This window comes from Nicrophorus vespilloides, unplaced genomic scaffold, assembly GCF_001412225.1.
Source record: "Nicrophorus vespilloides isolate i.1.1-1 unplaced genomic scaffold, Nicve_v1.0, whole genome shotgun sequence".
NCBI classification, from domain to species: Eukaryota; Metazoa; Arthropoda; class Insecta; order Coleoptera; family Silphidae; genus Nicrophorus; species Nicrophorus vespilloides.
Window position 1 is genome coordinate 244 of NW_017098432.1, and position 9868 is coordinate 10111.

Here is a 9868-nt window from a genome sequence, read left to right on the forward strand (position 1 = left end):
CAGCAATATGGATAAGAGGACAGGAATGTATCTATACTTTAGCAGATATTTGGAAAATTGCTCACTGCTACTAATATTCGCGCCTCCCTTAGAGTAGTCCACGCCTGGGAGGCGCGTCTCACAGTTTGGAAAACGCTGATTTATTGAATTGAAAGATTTGATGATAATGCCTATCTAGTTTTATGATTTGCGATTAAAAAATCATTTGATAAAATGTACATATTTGGGGGATTCCTAAGGTAACAATTCGTTTTTGGCCGAAAAGTTGATCAAAATTATTTTCTTCAGACTTGTTAATATGCAAAACTGTGATAATAATTATTATCTCGAGTGAATCGAAATACCGTCTATTGAAATCCCGACTGTTTTAGAATTATTTAACAATTTGAAGGAGTTAGGCAATAAAGACAAAAATTTTCATGTTATTTTTATAACAAAATTATTTTTGGTTTAATATGGTAAATATGTAAATGCAATTTATAAAGAAAGTTAAGTTTATTCAAATAAAAAAAAGACAATTTACATATAAACATATGCAACAAATGTTGTCATTTCAAGGGTTCTTATAATTACATTCACCAACAAATTAGTATATGCTAGTATATGGGTATATACTTGTAAAACACTTAAAAGAAGGATCATTCAAAATATGAAACTTATCAAAAGATATAACATCTGATTGTGTATGAAAATATCTCATGTAGTATCAAGTTTGTCTGTGTAAAAAAAAGAAGATAAATTGAAACCCTATGTCCTATGTTACAAATAAATATTTTCTCTGCTTAGTCTACTATCATAATACTTAGAAAAATATTATATTTTTGACTTTAACTATATAATGAAACATCAGGTTATGCGATGAATATAATAAAGGTAGGTGTGATCGAAACAAGTATAAAAAAAAAATAATATGTAAACAAAAACAAATAAACTATTTTTAAATTAAATCAGCGACATTCATAGGCATCTCATCGATTTGTGTGGAGTAGTACTGTTCAATATCCCTGAGGATCCTGATGTCGTCACTCTTGACAAAGTTAATTGCAACACCCTTCCTGCCGAACCGTCCGGATCTACCGATGCGGTGAATGTACAATTCACGATTATTTGGCAAATCGTAATTGATGACCAAACTGACTTGCTGCACATCGATTCCTCTTGCCCATACATCCGTGGTGATCAATACTCTGTTCTGTCCAGATCTGAATTCTTTCATAATGACATCGCGCTCTTTCTGCGGCATGTCTCCATGCATCGAGCTGACCGTAAAGTTAGCTTCCCTCATCTTCTCAGTTAACCAATCGACCTTACGCTTAGTGTTGCAGAATATTACGGCTTGTGTAATCGTCAATGTGTCATACAAATCGCAGAGTGTGTCAAATTTCCATTCTTCTCTTTCAACAGCCACAAAGAATTGTTTGATTCCTTCGAGAGTCAATTCATCACTAAAACATCATAAAAATATTAGTCTTAGAAATAATTACTTAAATATATTACCGTTTGACTAAAATGCGAATCGGATCCGTCATGAACTTGGAGGTGATTTCTAAGATTTCGTGAGGCAATGTAGCAGAGATTAAAACAACCTGAGTAGACGGAGGCAAAAACCTATATACATCATAAATCTGCTCCTTGAATCCTTTGTTCAACATCTCATCTGCTTCATCAAGAACCAACATTTTTACAGATCTGGTTCTAAGAGCTCGTCTACGAATCATATCTACAAAGAAATATATATATAATAATTATTTTCAACGATTATATTAAAACTAACCATAAACTCTTCCTGGTGTCCCACTAACAACATGCTGTCCATAATCAAGTTTCCTGATATCTTCACCCAGATTAGTGCCACCGATGCAAGCATGGCATTGCACATTCATGAAATCGCCCAAAGCCAAAATAACCTTTTGAATTTGTACAGCGAGTTCCCTTGTAGGTGAAAGACACAGAACCTGGGTCTCACGCATAGTCAAATCCAAAGATTGCAATATAGAAATTGAGAAGGTGGCTGTTTTGCCTGTACCAGATTGAGCTTGAGCAATCACATCCCGACCCTTCATTATAGGTCTGATCGCTCGCTGCTGTATAGCTGATGGCTTCTCGAAACCTTAAATATCAATACAGTTATTATAATGAACAAATTGTATACAACAAAGATACATACCATATGCAAAGATTCCCCTCATCAGCTCTTCTCTGAGGTTCATATTCTTGAATTTATCAATAACCTCCACATCTTCGCTCGTTTCGAACTCCACGTTAGATAGATCTTCCAACAAAGTGTTGGTATTTCCACTTTTACCAGCATCACCCATCTTCGAGATATGTGTCTTCGACAAAGAACTAAGGTTTAATGAAAATTTAAACAAACTCAAAACACGATGCCCAACCAAGTCTGGAATGGTAATGGATAATGTGTAATGATGCCAAAAAAACGCTGTGCTCTAGTCTATATTGACAGTTCAGTTATAAACGCGACGTTGCCATTTTATGTTCAAATATAATTATAATACACGTTTCTTTTATATACTTTTATTAAGTAATCATAATATTTATATTATTTAATACAATATTTATGCATTTTATATTTAAAAAATAATAATATTTGTCTAATGTAATACAAAAAGTAACAAACATCCAGTGGCGTACAAAATTCATATATAGAAAATAATAACAACATAATAATCAATTGCTTTGAATTACAATATTATACATTTTTTTGTTATAATGAGATTTATTTCAATTATTATTGATATTAATATCTTTCAGCCCTTATTTCTACCCCCGTTCGGGTTTATCCGCCCCCACAAATTTTTCATAAATATAAAAATAATACAACAGTACAATTGCGCTCTCTATTAACCATAATTCTTAAGTAAATGTTTAAAAATTAAATAAAAATTATTAATTTGTTACTTTTGTTATATTTTCCAATGATAAACTTATGTTGTTATGGTTGCAAGCAATATTTGAATTTGCTTCAATAATTAATCCCTCTACGATTAATTAATGAAACTATTAATCTATGACTTACAAAACGGTTTCAGTTTATCAAAGTGTTTTAATGTTACAGATGTGAAAATAAATGCGATTTATTCTGTCTAATTTATAAGTTATTTGTTTATTATAACTACTGAAATTTCTTAATAATGCTAATGCTAAGTTTGTAGAAACTACTTATTCTTTGTATATAGATTTTCAATGCATTTATTGCAATGAGTTTCAAATTATTGGATTTTGTTATTTAAGTATTGAGAATAATTTATTTAAGTAATTGATTGATTAGATATAAACTAGGCAACAATGTTTAGAGTTTTTTTTTTGTTATAAAGAAGAATAAGATTTTATAAATGTGAAACGTCAATCATTCAAGTGTTGATTACAAATTGTTTATTAACAAATAAAGTTTTTCATTCATATTGAAAGCACTAAAATGTTTATAAAAAAATATACACATTATTAGAGAAGTGGATGTGTACTAAAGAGGAGTTATGTAAGTTAGATGAAAATAATGTTATAATTTAGACAGTTTTAAAGGCTTACTTTCATGTTGATAAAATAAAGTATATAATATGTATTTTAGGATTTTGAAGTTATTGTAATGAATTTCTGGAATGAAGAAATGAAAGACTGATGAATACGAATAGTTTGATGTTATTAAGGTACGTAATAATAATAAGTTACTATATGTATTCTTCTAATTATAAAAAATGTGTATTTATAGTTATTGAATTGGGAGCTTTCATCATTCTGGAATGAGGATAAGGATGTGTGATGATGGTTGCGCCACTGCAGTTGATGATGGTAACGCCACTGGGCCGCTCCCGATATTTGGTCCTTCGCCTACGCCACTGTTGCGGAACACATAGTGAGCGTAAAAACTGGTGCAATCGTGGAATGCAGAAATTGTTGCTGGCGGTGGATCTGGATCGTCGTTTGTGTTGAATTTGAATGGACGTGAGTGCGTTGGAGGTAATTAGATGGCGTGGTAGAGTGGCGGTTGCTGCTGCTTCTGGATTGTTGTTGTTGTTGGAGGTGGTGGCGGCGGCGGCGACGACGACGACGGTTCTTCGTGTGGTCGTCGGTGCTGGTAATTTGGCAACGTCGGTTCTGACCGACTGAGCCGTCGTGTCTACATCATCAAAAAATTGTTCCGAGAGTGCGGGATAAAGTGGTGGTGCTCCGGTTGTGTGTGAGAGCGTGAGTGTCTGTGCCGTGTTAACAGCGGTTAACAGCATCTGTCTATGTCGAGTCCGATAACAGGCGACCGACGAGTGCATGCAAGTGGCAGTCGCGATAATCCCACGTTTCGTACGATCGCGTCTCGACAATGCGTTGTTTCGGAATATGTGCAATTGCGGCCGCGATTTAACCGAGAGAAGCAGAAGTCGCTGCAGCGGGCGTGCGTCCTCCTCATCACTCCTCATCCACTCCCGAACGTAACCGTCTATTAAATGGTAATTTCAGCAGGTGGAGGTAATCAGGAGAAATCAACGGGCCTCAACGGTCGAAGCACCACCACCATCAGCAGCAACTACAACAACAACAGCCTCTTCATCCCTCAAGACTATCACCATCTCAGCAACAGCCGCTGCTGCTGCTGCTGCCGCCACCGCCGCCGCCGATCCCAATGCTGGGCTCGCTGCCCGTGCGTTGAGATGATGATGGTGATCAAGACCATGTTGGCGGCCTCACCTCTCTCCTCGTATTGCACTCATTGCAGATGGGCTCAAGCCCCAATGCTATGATCTTATCAGACATCCATATAAAACGTACATCATGTACCAAAATGATAAAGGAGGAGAAAGATGTACTGAATGGAAATGGTGAATGCACCACTGAAGATGCTCCTCGAACCAACAATTGTAACTCACATGGGGGAAGGCTCAAGTTTTTCAAAGGTATTTACATCCTTGCATCTTTACACAAATTCAATTCTATACATTCACACTAACATATCTCCATTAAAATGCACATCTGAACGAAAATCTGAAACATTGATGATATTCTATTAGCAACAAATCAATATTATTTCTACATTCTTTAATACATTTGAAACTTCTAAATCGTAAAGATAAAACATAGAATAAAATCAAGTGAATAAATATGTACAAGAAAGATATATCATGTACAGTAAATAAGTAAATAATAATGAGCATTTCGCTTAACGAGTGACGATGAGAAGAGAAGTCCCGGATTGCGTGCCTGCTACATCATAGTGTACACATATTTTTGAATATCTTTCAAATCCGAACGAATTAAACTTAACGAGTTTCACTGTTTGTTGATCTATGAATTGAAAATACAATTTATTTATATTCTTTGTACATATTACAATAACAAACTCATTTTCCTCCCTGAAATGTATATAAATAATTCATCATGAAACGTTATACATACATTTTAATTGTTTCGTTCTTTAACACAAGTTATACTTCTTCAATTCAATAAAATTGTAATCAAAATCATTCATATATTTTATGTATTGATTATATATATTCAATTTGTAAACATTTGTCTAACTTAGTAACATTGACCAAATAACATGTAAATTGTCTATTCCATATTATTTTCTACAATACCAAACATTATAAATATGTTTTTACTGAAGGCAACATTTGTTGCATGCACATACGATATTATTCTCTTTCTATGAGATCTGAAAAAAAGGAAAGTGAACATATTGTGTTAGTGGAATACGCAGAAAACGTAGCTCAATAAAATGTGAAAATATTGAGAAACGATGGTAATGAAATACACCTGATATTTCCATCTAAATATGAATTATGTTCATGTTTACATAGAAATATTTTCTCTCATTCTTAGAAATATTTCCATTTATATCTGATACTTAATAACTTCTGCTAAACACATTAACTTTACTAAACTTCAAACTATTTTTTTTTCCATATTGCAAGTTAATCGAAATAATTCAAACAACTTCACAGTTTGTTATTCTTATTTTGATTTATCGTAGACCAATAAATCAATCGATGCAAATTAAAACCAAATAGTTGCGTCTGCTTTTTTATTCCTTTCATTCGCATTTTGTATAAATTAAGTATATTCTTTGTGCTCAGCTTTTTAAAGCAAATTCACCGAATGACCTCCGCAATGAGAATATCTTAGGAATAATGTGAAATACACACCAGGAAGATCATCTCAGTTTACCAGATTCTTATTAGATGTGTGATTATATGAATTGTACACAGTTTCATTCACTGTTTGCATATTACGACCGGACTTGATTTATGCATTTCGTTTCTACATAAATATTTACAATTGTAAATTGCAAACAACTTTGTTTTTTTTATATATTTCTTAAAAAGCTGCAGTTTTTTTTATCGTGAATTGACTGAAGATATATTTTGCTGTGATTTATTAATCTTAGCTTCATAATTTTGTAGATCAACAAAATATTAATTAATAATAATACTATGGAAATTACATTTTTATACATATATTAAGACATTTACATAGAAATTTATCTAATTTAATGAATTTACTAATTGAATTTATTATACAAACAAAGCTCACTAGCAAGTCCAGATTTTGGATAATAATTGTTTATAGGAAACTTGGATTTGCAGTGTATATCAGTCGTTGTGGAAATTATTCGTGAGCGATTTAATTTAATAGATAATGTAGCCTAAATTGCAGTATAGGACATTCTTTGAAAGAAAAGAAGATGTAAGTGGATCCGGTACAATCTCTACGGTCAGCAGCAAATCGAGTCATTCGTGGCCAATAAATGTTATTATTATAAGTGGTCATGTGGGACGAGTTTGGAATTTCTGAATTCAGATCGTATTTGGTGGTAATGTCAACACTGTATAAGATGCACCTTCAAATTGGACATATCTAGTAATTAATTACACAATTTCGATGCACTGGATTCATAATCTATTTTACACATTTTTTTTGAATTATTACGAAAAAAAACTTACGAAATTATTGGTAATAGAACGATCATATGACATTGAGGAGAGTAGTTGAACTTTAGTGGATTTAATATTTTAGTTATTGATGATATTTTAAACATTTACTTGAAACGTTTTCAATGAATATTCATGATTGTTTGTATTTAAATATAAAATATTATAATTTCCTTTGACATACTTTAATATTTATTCTTTGACAAAGATGATTCAGAATGCAGCGGATTTATTAATTTTAAACTATGATTGTAGTAATAATAAGTAATGTAAAAAAGTATCATTTTGTATCGTTGAAATGTTAATGCTCGTAATGTAAGCATACACAGGAGATGATAATTCTCGTGAATATGCGATAATATTGTATTGATTTGCTAGAGGTGTGATACATTTAGTTTATGTGTGATTTCGATCACTCTCGAATGTAATCATCTATAATCGATTTGCCACAAATAAAAATTCAAGTTTGATCGATTCTTAAATAAATTAGTATTGAATTGTAAAACAGATTCTTGTATATCTTTTTTTGTGAAAAAAAGTCTTCTATAAATGTTCAACTTAAATATGAAACTGGTAATAGATATTATTATGTAGGTTAGTACAAATGGTAGCATAGCTTGGGAATTTTGTTTAGAAAAACGATGATCTTTTATAAATAAAAAATTGAGGATAAACGGGATCAATATTTCATTAAGTCTTCCAGTTTTATAGTCGTAATTAGTTGATATTACTGTGGTATAATTATTGTATGATAAGTGTGTGTATTTGTGCAATTAGTTTGCCGAATTGTATGTAACAATTTGGTTACTTGCGAAGTATGGCGTAGCGTGTGGCCGAGTTAATTTGCTGAAATATTTATATGACATACATTGTGTTACAGATGGAAAGTTCATTTTGGAATTGGAGAGCGCTCGTGAAGGTGAGCGAGTGTCTTGGGTTTCGGTGCCAAGAAAGACATTTTGGCCACCCCAGGGCACCGCCTCATCGACACCATCCTATCGACAGGAGAGCAGCACGTCCCTCAGCGGTGAGTCCTAAAGTTTTTTTTTATTTTTTAATTTTTAAACAAGCACATGATGATCAATCGTTAATAGTTTCAGATGATAACAGCTCGATACAGTCTTCTCCGTGGCAGAGAGATCATTCGTGGAAGCAGTCGAATCCGCGTAAGAATCTTTCGAAGGAATTGATGTTCCTGTATTACCGACCGGCCGGACTTCGTTTCACGAAAACCGGCGCGAAGCGACGTCGTCGATCGCACGACTCCCCCAAGGAATCCTCACCGCAGAACAATAGTCTTATGTGCAATAATAAGAGGCAGCCGCTGCTGGCCGTCATCCAAACGTTGCTGGAAAAACTGTCGTCCGGTTCGCCGCGATCCGAAACGGCTGTTGTTTCACCGAGGAAAAGGATTCTGCGTGAGCTGGAGACCGATTGCAGGTTGCTGAAGAACGTCGACAGCGGACAGAAGAGGAGTCGCGGCAAACCGACGACGGTGCCGAGCTCCATCGTCAAAATGACTAGTCCGGTGCGGATGAACGGGACGAACGCGGAGCCGCCGGGGCAGGTCACCGCAGCAACTCCAACCCGTCCAGCGAGGAACAACACCAGCTACAGCATCACGTCGATTCTATCCGAAGATCGGAAACCTAAAGCGTCGCCGACACATTCACCTAGTCATTTCTCACCCGGGCCAGCCTCTTCTGTCGGCGTCCATCAACATCAGTATTCCGCAGGCGCCGCGACGCCGACCCCCGAAGAACGTTGGTTCACAGAAAGCGTCGATAAGCTCAGATCTATAGAACTCTCTGTAAGTTCATATTTTTACTTTACTTATACTTCATTCATTTGATTATTGACAACATCTATTTCTTCTTACATAAACCAATCAGTCTGTTCAATGTGCGATACTTTTTCAAGAACAAACGTCGAATTCTTCCCACTATAGCTTCAATGAATACTATAACGCGACTATATACCCGGTGACATACATACTTGTGACGTATCTATAAAAAAAAGCATATATTAAAATAACTTTGCAAACGTCCAAATACATATTATAAATGCATTGAGGTTCATTACTAAAACTCAAGAATTTTATTTTCATATCAACAGAATTGACTATATCCTAATAATGTACAAATTGAAATAATCTAATTAATTTGATAGATTCTATAACATTATTAACTTTTTGCAATTACTTGACTATTACAAATATGAGTAAAAATAATTTGCAACGTGTTAACGTTTGTTAGATGTTGAAATAACCGTAATTAAAAGAAACATGCACGCACCACACATCGAGAGACAGTTGGTAGGAAAAAGCTTTTTTTTACTTTATTTATGCGTTTCGCTCGGTGGCCATTTGGTTCTTAAAGCGTAATAATAACGTTACTTCTTGCAGTCGACGTTGTTGTACTTTTTCTTTATTTGCTCGCTTGCTTCTCTCTTAAATAATATTCAGAGAGGCTGGAGAGAACAATACATTTTCTGTTTCTTGTTTTTTTTTTCCTATTTCTTTCTATTGTCCACTATTTCGGCCAATTAGACCGTGACATGTGTGGCAAGTGCATTTCTGTTTACCGTCCGTATAATTATAATTGTTGCTTTCTTTTTCGGAGTACTCGTTTTTTTTTTCCTTGCTTCTTGTTGTAGTAATAAGAGTTTTTCTTCTCTTTGTTTTCAGCACTCCGAAGCTAAACGGATTTTCGTCCCTTACACCGCCTGTTCGTATATGGTTCCACCGTACAGCTACAATTTTCCTATGGCCCCACAGTACTATCATTCTCCTTATCCCCGGTCGTATCCGATGCCGCTATATCCATTGCAGATGCCAGTTAGGCCAGATGCACCGTCCTGTTCCTGGGCCGCCGAACCCGCACGAACTGATACAGAGCACAGGGACGAGAATATCACAGGTAAAACGAGCA

At 34.6% G+C, this 9868-nt stretch overlaps 2 protein-coding genes across 3 annotated transcripts in view; one reads left to right on the top strand and one right to left on the bottom strand.

Moving 5' to 3' along the window:
- Nucleotides 1-542: 542 nt before the first annotated feature.
- Nucleotides 543-2456, bottom strand: LOC108562452 (eukaryotic initiation factor 4A-III). The gene is made up of 4 exons (XM_017920801.1): nucleotides 2168-2456; nucleotides 1775-2110; nucleotides 1498-1720; nucleotides 543-1445 (listed from the first exon to the last, which is right to left on the bottom strand). Exons 1-4 carry the CDS (start codon nucleotides 2316-2318, stop codon nucleotides 938-940), a joined length of 1218 nt encoding a protein of 405 aa, XP_017776290.1. The 5' UTR covers nucleotides 2319-2456; the 3' UTR covers nucleotides 543-937.
- A 1315-nt stretch (nucleotides 2457-3771) lies between these two features.
- Nucleotides 3772-9868, top strand: part of LOC108562453 (protein hairless) — a 6861-nt gene continuing 764 nt past the window's right edge. Inside the window, exons 1-4 of one of the 2 annotated variants that reach the window (XM_017920802.1) lie at nucleotides 3772-4904; nucleotides 7819-7965; nucleotides 8033-8748; nucleotides 9625-9856. In XM_017920802.1, the coding sequence (XP_017776291.1) occupies nucleotides 4727-4904; nucleotides 7819-7965; nucleotides 8033-8748; nucleotides 9625-9856 (1273 nt within the window). In that variant the 5' untranslated portion in view covers nucleotides 3772-4726. The remainder of the gene's footprint in view (nucleotides 4905-7818; nucleotides 7966-8032; nucleotides 8749-9624; nucleotides 9857-9868) is intronic. The other variant, XM_017920803.1, reaches the window with a different exon arrangement.